The sequence below is a fragment of the Acinonyx jubatus genome, chromosome D1 (genome assembly GCF_027475565.1).
Source record: "Acinonyx jubatus isolate Ajub_Pintada_27869175 chromosome D1, VMU_Ajub_asm_v1.0, whole genome shotgun sequence".
Lineage (NCBI taxonomy): Eukaryota > Metazoa > Chordata > Mammalia > Carnivora > Felidae > Acinonyx > Acinonyx jubatus.
The window spans coordinates 24,832,354-24,847,458 of record NC_069390.1 but is presented as its reverse complement, the minus strand read 5'-3'; the positions used below and the strand labels follow the sequence as shown (position 1 = coordinate 24,847,458).

General features: G+C 39.8%; 2 protein-coding genes across 5 annotated transcripts in view; one reads left to right on the top strand and one right to left on the bottom strand.

Annotated features, from left to right (window-relative positions):
• Positions 1 to 5,480: 5,480 nt before the first annotated feature.
• Positions 5,481 to 13,135, bottom strand: RAG2 (recombination activating 2). The gene is made up of 2 exons (XM_015074392.3): positions 12,988 to 13,135; positions 5,481 to 8,492 (listed from the first exon to the last, which is right to left on the bottom strand). The coding sequence occupies exon 2, from the start codon at positions 8,462 to 8,464 to the stop codon at positions 6,881 to 6,883; it is 1,584 nt and encodes a 527-aa protein (XP_014929878.1). The 5' UTR covers positions 8,465 to 8,492; positions 12,988 to 13,135; the 3' UTR covers positions 5,481 to 6,880.
• Positions 8,789 to 15,105, top strand: part of IFTAP (intraflagellar transport associated protein) — a 65,233-nt gene continuing 58,916 nt past the window's right edge. For 3 of the 4 annotated variants that reach the window (XM_027072871.2, XM_015074408.3, XM_015074411.3), the window contains exon 1: positions 8,789 to 8,948. The gene's annotated coding sequence lies outside the window, so the exon portion shown is untranslated. Of the gene's footprint in view, positions 8,949 to 9,014; positions 9,191 to 15,105 lie in introns of those variants that run through there. The other variant, XM_015074409.3, reaches the window with a different exon arrangement.

Genomic DNA, 15,105 nt, shown 5'->3' with positions numbered 1-15,105 from the left:
TCCATGGATTTTCAAGCATCTCAGCACATCTTTGCTAGAGACCTCTGAGCTCCCTTCCGCTTAGAACAGAGATTCAGCCTGTCTGCTTCTGTGCAACCGTACCAGCTTTTTAAAAAAATATTTTTAAGGGTATTTATTTATTTTAGAGATAAAGGGAGAGTGAGTGGGGGAGGGGCACAGAGAGAGAGAAAGAATCCCAAGCAGGTTCTGCACTGTCAGCATAGAGCCCAGTGCAGGGCTCAGCCCCACGAACCATGAGATCATGACCTGAGCTGAAATCAAGATTTGGACCATTAGCCAACTGATTCACCCAGGTGCCCTGTACCAGTTTTTAAAATATTGAAATCTGTTTGTACTTGTAGGCAAACAGCCTGTGTCCCCAAGGCCCCAGTACCCTTCCAACTCTGGCAGCCCTGTCTCATCCTCAAGGAACCCAGATCCAGCAAGTAACGGGTTAATACTAGCACATCAGGGGGCCTTAACAACTGCCTCAGCGCCATTTTCTTCCATTGATTTTTTAAAACTCTGCTATCCTTGCTTTGCTTTGTTTTTCCAGTTTTGTTGAAATATAATTGACAAAATTGTATATCAAGCGTACAACATAATAGTTTAATACACATTGCAAAATATTTACCATAATCAAACTAATTAATGCATCTATCATTTCACATTGTTACCTTTTATTTTGGTGTGGTGAGTGTGCTTAAGATCTACTCTCGGAAATTTCAAGTGTACAATACGGTATCATTAACTGTCGTCACCATGCTGTTCACTAGATCTTCAGGACTTACTCATCACCAAACTAAAAGTTTGTACCTTCTGATCAAGTATTTGAATATTACTCCTGCCTTTGAGAATGAAGCATCTCCTTACCCCTTAAGGCCCGGCTAAGTTCTATATTGTTCCTGATACCCTTTCTAACTACTTAGCCTATATTTTAAAGAAATATGTATAGGATACCTTCTATGCACATGCAGTGTGTGCCTGGCACTGGAGATACAGTGATGAACAGCGCAGTTTTTGCTCACAAAAAGCTAGGTGGAAGCAGACATGAAGACAACAGTAAGCCTAATAAATGCATCACCGCACACTCTAGGTAGATGTTATGAAGAAAAAGCACTAAGTTCAGTTTGAGTATAGTAAGACAATGGAATTTAAATTGGGGGGTCAGAAAAAGCATCTAGGAAGAAGGAACCTTTAAGGAGAGATGGGTAGAATGGGTGATGTGGGGGCAAGTGTGGGGAGTTAGACCAAGAGCAGACTTCACCCGTGGGAAGATTCTGAGGTGGAGAGCAGTTGGTAGAGTCTAGGAACAGAAAAAAAGGTCTCTCTGACAGGAGCAGATAGAGTGAATGCGAGGAAGGGGTTGTGTGTATTTGGAGAATCAAGCAGAAGCCTTATTATGCAGGACATGGCGGGTGGGGTAAAGACTTGACTACTACCCTGGTGCAAATGGAAACCTTTGAAGAGTTTTAGGCGGGCAATGGATGCCATCCAAGCCACGCCAGGAGTGGGGCATGACTGAAATGTTTTCAGAAGGTATACATGGGAGGGGATTCATCCAAGATTAAGAAGGGTCACGCATAAATATTTCAATGACGGAGCAGCGATTTCAAACATTTTTTTATGTCAATTATACATGACCTGCTGATGCATATGTCTCACTACCTCACACAACTGTGTCTAACCCTAGGCAGGAGGATGTGAGGGAGGTTCTGCAGCAGCAACATCTTCTCATGAATTTAGCATTTCTTTCCATGACAGTTTTCCTTCTTTCTTGTGGAAAGTTCCTTTTCTCCTTGGCTTCTCTAGGATTGTTTTTCCTCTCTTCATGGTAACAATGTATCTCTGCCTGCACAAAATACACAGTGAGTTACTTGTAGGCCAAGTATGTGCATTTAAATTTATTTATTTATTTATTTGAGACAGAGAGAGAAAGAGAGAGAGAGAGAGAGAGCACGAGGAGGGGAAGGGCAGAGCGAGAGGGAGAGAGAATCCTAAGCAGGCTCCACACTGTCAGTGCAGAGCACTATGTGGGGCTTGAACCCATGAACCGTGAGATCATGACCTGAGTCGAAGTCAGACACTTAACCGACTGAGCCACCCCGATGCCCCCAAAGTTTGAAGCTTCTAATCAAGGCTTGCTCTCTCGGGTGACCAGCCCCCATGCTGAAGTCATCCAGGGCTGTCTCAATAGAACAAAAGACTCTCCTAAAACCCTTATCACTCAAGAAATGCCAGGAGTTTTAGGAGCTCTATGCCAGAACCAGGGAAAAGACCAAATACCTTCCTATGACACCTCATTCATATTTTTTAATGGTTAAAAATTGATGATTTGGTCATCTTTAATATGTACACCCACACCCCTCTTCTTTTGGTTATCACCATACATTTTGGATGGCACTTCACGCAGTCTTTTCCACATTTTAGAGTTGTCTTGGACACAACATCTCTTCAGCTAAGGCCAATACAACAAAGGAGACTTAGAGATATCTTAGTCCAATTTTTAAATTTTACCACTATAGTCCAAGTTAAAAAAAAGAAAACTGTTATTGCAAGGATAGCTTGCACTATACAATTTCAAATTTGTCACCAACTGCTTCCAGTATACGATTTCACTTTCTGTAACTCTCCTGTTCTGCCCCTTGCCCCGTTCTACAGTAGGACAATAAGTTCCCTAAAGATGGGGCTCTTCTTTTGTTCTTTTTCAGGTCCCATAATGTTTATTGTGGATCTTGGATTTTATTTTCTTTTTTGTTTTTTAATTTGAAAGAGAAAGTGCATTTGAGTGGGGAAAGGGGAAGAGAGAGAGAGAGAGAGAGAGAGAGAGAGAGAGAAAGAGAAAATCCCAAGCTGGTTCCACACCGAGCATGGAGCCTGATGCATGGCTTGATCCCACAACCCTGGGACCATGACCTGAGCCAAAATCAAAAGTCAGACATTCAACCAACCGAGTCACCCAGGGACTGCCAAGGATGTTGGATTTTCAATAAACACTTACTGATGGGTCCCCTGAAATAGCCTATCAATAGAGGAATTAAGCCAGAGATTCAAGGGATCTTTATCCTTAAGCTATACATACTCACAAGCCTTTTTTTCCCCATGTTTATTTATTTTTGAGTAAGAGAGCATGCGTGGGGGAGGGGCAGAGAGAGAGGGACAGAGGATCCAAAGCCACCTCTGCACTGACAGCAGCAAGCTTCATCTAGGGCTCGAACTCATGAACTGTGAGATCATGACTTGAGCCCAAGTCAGACACTCAAGCAACTGAGCCACCGAGGAGCCCCATATCTGCCAGCCTTTTTAAAGGGGTGTTATTGATAACTTTTCTTTCCTATTCTAAAAATAATAATTTAAATGAATATACATTTACTGGATTGATATCTAGAGACAGAATGAGGTATTGGTTCTCTTAGTAATAAACGTGCTATATTAGATGTTTCTTGACAGAACTAGGTTTGGGAAAATGTAATATCATTTATGGCAAATTCCAAGTCAAAAGGCAATGTTCTATGGTAGAGTAGAATTTGGTGGTGTATAAATCATTTGGAATTCTTGTGACTGTGGGTTAGAATGGCTGCCTATTCAAGCTAAGTTTACCAAGAAATGCCCAAGAGTGGTACAGAAATAGACAAGTCCTAGGTGGTCTCACAGAGAGAACTGTGACCATGCTGAGAGAGGAAGGGCAGAATGATCTCCTTCATCATATGAGCCCAGTAGGGACCCAGGAAGCAGCTGAGAGAAAGCTAGATATAATGATGTCTGGTGGTTAAGGCTGAGATACAACTCAGGAGTCATCATGAAGCTGATAACCTTGGCCCTGTGGGGGTGTGGGTATTGTAGCAGAAGCCAGTGACAAGGGATGGCGACCCTTAAGGACCAAATGCTTCAACCCTACTCATTCCCACTTCTGGAAACCCAGTATTATGTTTCTCCCTGGAACCTGGATAAAAAGCTGGGTAAAGAGGGTAGACCCTAAATTTATTGAAATTAAATTTCCAACACACAGTAGAGGGGATGCATAATACAATGTGAGTTATAGAAAAATACAGATGGTTTTGTCTCTTGTACTGCTGAGTATATAAGCAGAGATTTGTAAGTGCTATGGCCATCAAGGAGGTAATGGGGTTCAGAACAGCCTTCCTGAGGGAGAAGGTATCTGAACTGAGATGTAGAGTGGATAGGAATGGGCCAGATAGCCTAGGATATTAGCAGGAGTTATAAAGCACCAGAGGAAAGGCATGCCCAGCAGAAGGGATGGGTTGCTCAAAAGCTCAGTTTAGCATTTTTGGAGATTGAATACAAAATGCAAAGAGTAGTGAAACAGGAGGGGGAGGGGACAGGGCAAACAGTATGAATGCAGTTGTATGTGACTTTATTTTACTGATGAAAACCTCAGGGAGCCGGCCCCTTGCTTTAGGGTCATGCCATTCCATACTCCCTTTGTTTACTATGTTTTAACCAGACTGACCTTTCAGTTCCTCAAACGTGATAAGCTTCATCTCACCCCAAGGACTTCAGACTAACTATTCCTTTTCCTTATGCTTCCTCTCTTTCTAAGACATTCAGCCCCTTAAAATGGTCACCTTGGAAAGCCAAATGCTTATTTATTGATATTATTCTATGTAAGCAGTTTCCAGACTTACCTTTAGGACATATTTATGAGCCATATCAGAAAGACCATTTGTACTCAGACTTTCTTTTTTCTTTTTCTTTTTAACCTAAAGTGGTAATACTGAGAGTTATACCCTACTAGGGCTTTGGATGACATTTGTCTGTTTCCAGAGATGTTTCCTACTCCATCTCTAATGGTGGAAGAGGGACAGTTGTTAAGTGTCTTCAAAGGAATGAACCATAGGACCCGACGGTGACTGAAGTGTGAGTTCTAGAAATGTTTTAAGCAAAGGCAGTATATCATTAGAATAAGTGAATCCTCTTCTAATGTGGTCCATTTGAATGTTTGCATGTGCTTACTTCATCATCTTTAATGTCAGCTGCTGAATTCACTTAGGACTTAAAAAGACATAATTCTACTAAAAAAATATGGTAGTAAAACCAAAGTACTTGCTTTCGTGACACATACTCATATAACACACACACACACACACATACACACACACACACACACACACACACTCTAAAAGTAGCTATGCTGTTGGCATCTGAGTTTAACTATAGAACCCAGTGAGTTCAGAATTAAATCATTTAGATTATCATTGACTACAAAATAAATATGGTAATAATTCTTCAGCTACTCAGTCACTATAGATGAGTTAAGGGAATGTATCTACCTCTTGAAGAAATAACCCTTTTGAACTCTGTAAAGGATATTTCAGTTCTAACTTATGACACTTCCTATGAACAACAGAAAAAAGAAATCAAAGTAGAGTGATCCTGAGAAAATTAAATAGTATAATTTTGTCCTTAATTGGGTAACTATGCATATTAATAATGAGAAATCGATATAAACAAAAGACATTTTAATGCTTTATTGGTTTTACATAGATGACAAAAACAACAAAAAATCAAAGCAAAGGTATAGCAAATGGTTCAAAAGGAGTATTCATTAAGCAATATTACTGAAACAAACAACAGGATTTAATTCATCCAAGTTAGTTTTAGTAGCTAAGACATGGAACTGGTAGCAGATGAACTTGTATTCCAGGGATTTATCTCCTGTATGGTCATGTGCCCCCTAAATCTGGCAATAGAACTTCACACACTGTGGACTTTCAATGAATACTGATGAATAGGAAGCTGTGGCTTAAGCTCTTAGGATAAAGTAAGATGCTTTTCTAGAAAAATACTCCAAAAGGAAAGACATTTATTTCTAAGGTCATCTAATTATCAGTTGATGTCTTAAAGCCTCAAAGTGAACAGTCTTTTTTAACTCTCTTTCTAGAAAGTATCTAATTGAACCATAGCAAGTTCATTGGTTTTGCAATTTTCATTGGCATCCAACTCCACATGTCAACTAGACACATACACACACAAATTTATTTTCCCCACTTAAAATCTTATACCTATTAACTTTAGAACATTCTTCAACTTCTTTTATTTGGGGGAAATAATACTATTGTTCTTTATGAGATTTTAACTGGTGGTCTTTTCTTAGCGTGCTCTGACTTATTCCCTTTTCCCAGACTGCTAAGTAGCAGTGGACTTCAGTTTTCATTAAATCTCTCAAAGAATTGGTTCAAGCAATTGGCCTTGGTCCATCATCTGTGCACCAGACAGGGCAGAGAGGGGGAATCCTCTGAAGAAAGTCATGCAGGTAACTTGATAAAATATAACAAACTTGATGTAGAGTCCTTTTCTCCTCCTTCATGTCAATGGAGACTATGTTACAGCTTAAATAAGCTTTATGGAACTTTTTCTGTTCATAGACATAATCAAGAGACCAGTTTAGAGTTAGAGACATATAAAGAGTACTAGCATGGGGTACAGGTGATCTTGGTTTTAATTTTTGGCCAACCACCAAATTATTATATTGTGCAAAATAATTCATTTAATTCCTTTGGGTGTTAGTTTCTTTACTGGCTTAATTTTGTCTTAACTACTCTATAGCTTATTTGTTATGAAAAATTATATGAAGGATATAAACATATCTTGATTATTACTACCGTCTCTGTATTGAAGATTGCTTGAATGAAAAAATTCAGGTCAGAAATTCTCATTTAAGATACCTTTGACTAAAATTTTTTTAAGCATTTAGCATTGTATTATGAACACTTTCCCCTGGCACTTGATTCATAAGACTAAAAGAAAACACGGACATTTTCAATAAACAAAAATAGAAATATAATTTTCATCATTGTTATGATTCTTTAAAACAAGTTTAAAAATTTGATGCACTTGAATTTGGAAGACATTTGTGAAACTAATCAAACAGCCTTCTAAGAAAAGATTTCTTGGCAGGAGTAAAAATTTTCCCAGAACCTTTTTTGTGGAGGGATTTCAGTGGAGGCTTTTTTAAGGGTAGGACTCTTTTGGGGGTTTGTAGTGCTCTTGCTATCTTCACATGCTCATTGCAGTAATACTTGTTGCTTCCTTCCGATAGATGGATGAGTGTGCGTTCTGCCAGATCCATGCATTGGGCATGGACCCAGTGCCCATCTCCATGAGAGCAGTAGATCATGGCAGGTTTGTTCAGCTCAGTTGAATAAAATGGTACCCAAGTGTTGATATCCACATCACAAGTAGCACAGCATGTAATCCAGTAGCCTGTCTCAGACTCATCTTCTTCATCGTCTTCGTTATAGGTGTCAAATTCATCATCGCCATCAAAACTATTTGCTTCTGCACTGAAACAAAATTCTTCTGAGTCTTCAAAGGGAGTGGAGTCCCCTGGGTCTTCTGTTGATGTCTGACTATTTGTGAGCGTTTTCTGATCTTCATTCACATCATCTTCAGCACATTTCAACATATAAAAATAGAATGCCTCTGAAGAAGCCTGTTTATTGTCTCCTGGTATGCCAAGGAAAACATTTCCGTTTCCCATGTTGCTCCCAAACCAGATCTTGCTGTGCTTAATATCTGGGGTCCAATCTGGGGTCTCCATCTCACGAATTTCTATCTTGTTGTCCACAAAAGAGACAATGTTGCAGACCATTCTCTTTTGATTTTCAAGCTGATAGCCACCAACAATAACAAATTCATCACTGTTTGTTTGAGTCAGGATCGCACTGGAGACAGAGATTCCTCCTGGCAATACTGTGCAATTCACAGCTGGGCTACCCAGTGGGAGATCAACCTTTATGCTGTATAGGTTGGCCGGGCGGATGTTATTGGCAAGTGAGTGTCCTCCTAAAATATAAATGGTATCATTTCTGGCAATGGAGACATGAAAAGATAACCCATCCTGAAGTTCTGGCAGAATGTATGACGTAGAGCACCCAAATTCAAAATCTACCAGGAAAACATGGGGCGGACAGTCAGCTACACTATTCCATTTTTCTGTGATTCTTTGGGCAGAAGGCATGTATGACCGTCCTCCAAAGAGAACACCCATACTTCTCCCTCGACTATACACCACATCAATGGAATGACCATATCTGGCTTCAGGAACATCTCCTACCAAGTCTTTCTCCGTGCAGCAAAAAGTAACTTTTTTGTTGTTCTTGCCAACAACAGACATGACATAAATCTTATCTGAAAGCTCATTATTTGGTGTTTTCCCTCCATGGATGATATATTGATGCTTTTCAGACTCTAAGCTGCCTCTGAAAATGCAAGTAGCTGGGTAACGAAGAGGAGGAAGGTAGCAGGAATCCTTAGAGAAAACTGCAGGCTTCAGTTTGAGATGGTTATGCTTTACATCAAAGTGGAAAACTCCAGTGGGGCAGGATCTCTTGGGCCAGCCTTTTTGGCCAAAGAAGAAAACTTGCCCATCAAAATTCATCAGTGAGAAGCCTGGTTGTATTAAGGCTGTATTATTACTGACTGTTATCATCTGTAGTGACATATTTTCTGATAGTGGATGGATCTTTTATCTGAAAGAATTACACACACAAAATTACTGTATCTCTTCATATAAATCATTATGTTTGCATCACCTTACATGTAAAACGCTTATTTAAAAAAAAGTTCTTCCACAAGCTTGTAGAGGGACTGAATTAGCAAAATCCAGGCAGCTAGGTAAGTAATAAAGAGCCACAGAACCTTCCTTCCTAATAGTATCCAAACAGTTGGGACATGTTTTCGACATGGACCATCCTCCCTTAGATTTCTGGGAATTGTAGTCCTATCCCCCCACGCTCTTCACAGATTCACCGCTTGTCGGCCGAAAGAACTACATTTCCCAGGAATCCGTTCTCTATGGGATGCGTGGTTGGAGACCGTTTCTGTTGCTCCAGGAGAAGCGACTCCTGGGATGCCCCTCTGAATAAAGACGCTCAAAGTGCGGAGTGACTAGAAGGGAGCCAAGGCGGAAAACTAGGGAACGGGAGGTGAGCGCGGCTGACGCAGACCCAACATCCGGGTTACGGGAAGGCTGCAGCACCAGGAGGGGCGTCAGGCCGACTGCTGCCGAGTGTTCCCTGTGCCTCTCCGGGGACTCTTAAACAAGTGACCCCGTAGGAAGCGCAGTAGTTTCTGGCCCCAGTGGGGTTGCCTGGAAACCGCAGCCTAGAAGGAAGCCCCGGATGAGGCGTCCTAGCGGACTCCTGCCTGGATGCTTTCGAGGACTCAAGTCAGTTACACCCCTGAACGTCCTTAGGTTGCTGGGTCGGGGTGGGGGTGTGGGGGACCTGAGGTCACAGAAGCTGTGACTGTTTTACGGAAGCCAAAGACCAGGCTTTGAATACCTGGAGCGCGGGGGAGAAATTACCTGATAATGATTTCGTAGTGGAAACACTAGTTAGATTTCAGCGAGTGTCTTGTCAAAAGCCCCTGGTTTTTCCTCAATCGCTCTTGCTCCTGCATTTAGGGTTCTTTCAGGGAAGCAAAGAAGGTTCCTAAATACCCCCCTGCCTCCATTCTCTCTTCCTCTTACCTCTAGGAAAATACAGTTTGTGGCCGTTATTTCAGATCGCTCTTTCCTGCACAAAACATTTGACGTAAGTCTTTAGAAACGCTGTCGTAAGCAGGTACTAAGCAAAGAGGTGCCAGAATTATTCAGGATTTAATATTAGTCATAATATTTTTTAAAAATCTATTTATTAGATGAACTCAGCTGGATACATTTTTATTTTATTATTATCACTTACCTTAGGGAGATGCCAGGAGCCTTAATGAGAAATATACTCTGTTTGCAGAGTGAGGTCCTAGGCACCAAAGGTTAAAGGAATCAAAAGCGTACAGATTCCCGACTGTTCAGAGTAAATTATTACTATGCTTCAAAAACAGGATGAAACAGTGTCTCTGAATGTGACTCTCAGTAGAGTATGGACTCTGAAGGCCGTTGGCTATAATCAAATCCTTTGTCTGTCACCTATTAACTATATGAACTTGGGCAAGTAATTTAACATCGCTCTGTCTCAGTTTCCTCCTCTGTAAAATGAGATAATTTACCTACCTCCTTGGTTGATGTAAATTATCATTAGTAAATTACTGTATGTAAATTATTTACAGTAGGGCTTTGCACACTGTGTTAGTTATAATTATGCTTGAACTTATCACAAGTAGGGTTGTTAGTACACAATTACCTACAAGTCATGGCAGATGATACTTAATGTTGGAGATGGTTAAAAGGAATTTAGGATCTGGGATCTGGTCAGTGGGTATAGATTGATGAATTTTTTAGACTAATAAGAATTGGATAAGCATACACAATGGAGGTGCGGGTGGGGAGTTCAATTTAAATAACAGGAAATCATTCAGTCATTCTTCTGTTACCCTTTCTCTAACCTCTCCTTAAAAATGCAGACTTTGGGGGTGCCTGGGTGACTCAGTTGGCTAAGTGTCTTACTTCTGCTCAGGTCATGATCTCATGGTTTGTGGGTTCGAGCCCTGCATTGGGCTCTGTGCTGACAGCTTGGAGCCTGGAGCCTGCTTTGGATTCTGTGTCTCCCTCTCTCTGCCCCTCCCTTGCTCATGCCCTGTCTCTCTCTATCTCTCAAACATAAATAAATGTTAAAACATTTAAAAAAAATGCAGACTTTGCAGCCTGAGTCCAAATCTTGGTCAAGTTATTTTTTCTCTGTTCTTTCTTTTCTGTAAAATGGGAATAGTATTAGTATGTATTCATTGGGTTGTTTTGAAGGATAAATGGGATAACACGTGTAAATCACATAGCACAGTGCCTGGCACATAATAAGCATTTGATAAATGTTGGTCGATACTATAGTTTTTATTTTGCCTGCAAAGATTCCTTGGCCCATTTAGAATCTATGTGTTCAGTGTAGTGAGATTTTGGTAAGGCATTTTGCCTTGAAGCACTTCTGTAGATCAGATGTAATTAACCACTAAATGTGCTCTTCTATTTAGTTTTAGTTTACTTGGGAGATTCCTCAAGGTGTGATATTTTAAGAATCACATCTTGTGAGTTATGAAACCAAGTGAGGACATGGTGAATGAAAAGGGTTATTGTTAAAGTCATGAAAGCAAGCCCGCCTCTTCTTCATGATGGTTTGTAGGTTCAGCAACTTGCCCTGCTTATGAAATCACATGGGTGTCTTTTTTATTCATGGCCCATCCAAGTATGCATGAGAGAAGGCCTGGTGCAACTAAGAACATGCTCTCCATAGGGATTAAAAGGAAGTATCGTTCCCTCAATTCAGTAAATGAAAACTGTAAGTGACTCAGCGTGATATGTGCTTGTCAGACAGTTGTCCGCTTCTGGGTAAGGGGAGCACTGAAGCCAGTTTGTTTTAAGTATCTCTGAAGACTGTTATTGGGATAAAAAGCAAGCTCTACGGGGGTCATGGAGTCCATATCCCAAGGCATGAACATATACCAAGAACACTAGCTTTTAAACAGCAGGCTTTAAAAAAAAAATTAATGTTTATTTATTTTTGAGAGAGACAGAGACAGAATGCGAGTGGGTTAGGGGCAGAGAGAGAGGGAGACACAGAATCGGAAGCAGTCTCCAGGCTCCGAGCTGTCAGCACAGAGCCCAATGCGGGGCTTGGACCCACGAACCCTGAGATCATGACCTGAGCTGAAGTCGGATGCTCAACCGCTCAACCAACTGAGCCACCCAGATGCCCCAACAGCAGGCTTTTTTAAAAATAAGGTCTCATTGTGGCCTTTTGGCTTCATTTTAAGGTTGTCTTAGGGAGTTTGGCTTCTCATAAGTGAAAACATGACTACTACAGATGAAACAGATACATTTTCTTAGGCAAGACATAAGGAATACTACCCATTTTTTTACAGCTTAGTTTGGTTCCCTAAAGATTTCTGACCTCTTCTCCTTTTGATGCCCTGCTCTTGATATACCTCATAATTTCAGGGCCCTAAAAAACAGGCGAGGTTTATTACTGTTAAGGTGAATTTCCTCCTCTTGTAATGCAGTTCAAGTATCTGTGTATTTAATGTTTAGATTACCCATTTAAAACCATGACCAGATGGCACACTTATTTAAAGAATAAACAGGAACACTGAAAGTGTTTTCACATTAATTTGCCATATTTTTTTAGTTTTTGAAATTTGCTTTATTCACTTAAATATGCCCTCACTGGAGTGGACTATTGTATATTTTCCATAGTTTTAACATGACTATATTAGTCACATCTTGGTTTTTAAGAGTTTTTAAAAGGTAATACTAGAACTAAAATAATCTACTTTCTTTAAATAGTCTAGATAAAAAAGGAAGATTTGGAAAAAAAAAGATATTGTTCTTCAACTGAAGGAAGTTTCAAAGTCCACGCATTAAAGATTCTTTTTATAAGACAGAAATAGAGGACCAATAAATTTATACAATTTTCCCAACCCCATGCTAACATTCCTCAGCAGGGAGGTTTTCATTTATTCACTGTGAAGCTAGGGCACAGTTGAAAATCAAAAGAGGACTAATGGTGTGAGGTCTGGGTTTGTAGTTTCCTGTGTCTGAACTGACTCTTTTTTTCCTTCCAAAGAAAGGTACTGTACTCGGAGGCATTAAATCTTACTGATCAGTGTTGCCCGTGTTCTCTTGATTGCTCCGAAAGAGTAGGTAACCTCATGTAACCACAGTCATTTCGGGCATGAATTAACACTATCTTGCACAGCTAATTGGGTCTGAGATATACGTTATTTGCTTTTTTTGCTGGCACTGAAGTCAGGATTAGGTCTTTTTTTTTTTTTTTTTTCCTGACACTTATGCCAGAGAAGCATTTATGTACTAAGATGAACACATGGGCTCTGATGCCACAGGAATTGAATCCTTGCAGCAACCTGACAGCAGAAAGCCCCATAGTTTCCAAATTTTACAGCATCCCTTCCCCATCTGGACACCCAATGCATCTGTAACTCACCCGCTGCTAAAGTGGGGCATCGTCTTTCCCTTCAAGTTGACAAATGTAGGTGCCCATCTTTTAGCTTTGATAGAAATGAAGGTATCGGACCTACCTGAAGGCCAGAGAGGCTGCTCACCCCTCTCTGAATCTTTGCCGCTAAACCAGGTATTAAATGTCAGCCCTTGGGGAAGATTCACTGACTGCCCACTCTGACCGTGGCAAGAGGAAGGCTCACAGTAAAGAGAATGTGTGTATGTGCCTGCAGATGTTCCAGTGAACGCTGATCTAACGGGAGTAACTGACTGTGACCTTTTTTTTTTTTTCTCTTTTCTTTAGATGGTCGAGGGAGATATCCACCGGGGTACATGCTCAAGATTTAACTATTTCCTAACTGGCAAACAATGGAAACACAGTCAGCTATTTGTAAAGACCAAAACAAAACAAAACCTGGCTGAAACCTGACTTATATTTTTATTAAAAGCATTTTAGAAAAATATAGAAGAAAACGAATATAATTGCTATGATTTAAATAACACTATTAAGAATCAAATGATAAATTATTTCCTAAAGCAGAGACCACTGATACCAATGTCAGTTATTTTGATCTTGAATTGCTCTTCAACCGTCTCGTTTTCTTTAATGCAAAGCTCAGAAGTCATTCTAATTATTGGAGGCCTACTGCCAACTTCATATCATATATCAGGAGCTGCTGTGTAATATTACCCAGCAGAATGATTAAGTAAATGGGCTTTGGAGTCAAACTGACCTGGTTTTCTTTATCAGCTCTGCCATTTTCCACTGGAGTCATCCTAATCTCTAAGCCTCTGATTGTCTGTGTCTATAGTGGGAATAATAGAAATAGTCACCCCAAAAGATTGTTGCAAAAAGATTAAATAAGATAATGTCTTTATTTTTTTTTAATTACAATTTAAAAAAAAAGTTTATTATTTTGAGAGAGAGATAGACAGACAGACAGAGCGCCAGCAGGGGAGGGGTAGAGAGATACAGAACTCGAAGCAGGTCCCAGGCTCTGAGCTGTCAGCACAGAGCCTGATGGGGAGCTCAAACTCGCAGACTGCGAGATCGTGACCTGAGCCAAAGTCGGATACTTAGCCGACTGAGCCACCCAGGTGCCCCTCAGTTAGTATCTTTAAAGTGCTCAGTGCCCAGTAGCAACAAATGAGCGTTCCTATAGCTGCACATCCTCACCAGCATTTGGTGGTGTCAGTGTTCTGGATTCTGGTCATTCTAATAGCTGTGTAGTAGGATTTCATTGTTGTTTTAGTTTGTATTTCCCAGATCACATATGATGTGGAGCATCTCTTCAGGTTTTTTGTTTGTTTGTTTGTTTGTTTTTGTCATCTGTATGTCTTTGTCAGGTATCTCTGAGCTTTTTTTTTTTTTTTTTAGCCAGGTTGTTTGTTTTCTTATTGTTGACTTTAAGAGTTCTTTGTATATTTTGGATAACAGTCCTTTGTCAGATGTGTTCCTGGCAAATATCTTCTCCCAGTCTGTGGCTTTTCTTTCTATTCTCTTGTCAGTGTCTTTAGCATAGCAGAAGTTTTTAACTTTAATAAGTTATTATCAATTATTTCTTTCATAGATTGTACCTTTGGTATTATATCTAAAAAGTGGTTGCCAGACCCATGAGCTATGAACTTTATGGTTTTGCATTTTTTTTGTTTAGGTCTGTGATCCATTTGAGTTAATTCTTGTGAAGGGTGTAAGGTCTGTGGCTAGATTAATTTTTCACATGTGGAGATGCAGTTCTAGAATCTTTGTTGAAAAGACTGTGTGTGTGTCTACTCTATTGCCTTTGTTTCTTTGTTAAAGATCAGTTGATTGTGTTTATGTGGGTCTATTTCAGTGCTCTCCGCTCTGTTTGATTGATCTGTTTGTCTATTTCACCAATACCACACTGTCTTGATTACTATAGCTGACTTAATTTTAAAGCAACTCATTAAAAACAGTTCCATCAGGAGAAATATATACCACTCATTAGCTTATTGCCTAATCATAAAATTTTTTATTTGTGCTCTATTACAATGTTTATCCAAATGTATATACATTTTACCTGATTATAATAAGAATGCATTTAAATTTTATTTTCTCTTTTTAATATAACATTATTTCATATACACTATGAAATGTATATTTTATTTCCACCTTTATGATTTTTAATAACTTTCTAAAATTCCATTCAGTAAATGTAAGATAATTTTTCTGACTA

Excerpts from the sequence above, each read along its gene's own strand:
- RAG2 (XM_015074392.3), bottom strand. The coding sequence starts at position 8,464 with ATGTCACTACAGATGATAACAGTCAGTAATAATACAGCCTTAATACAA.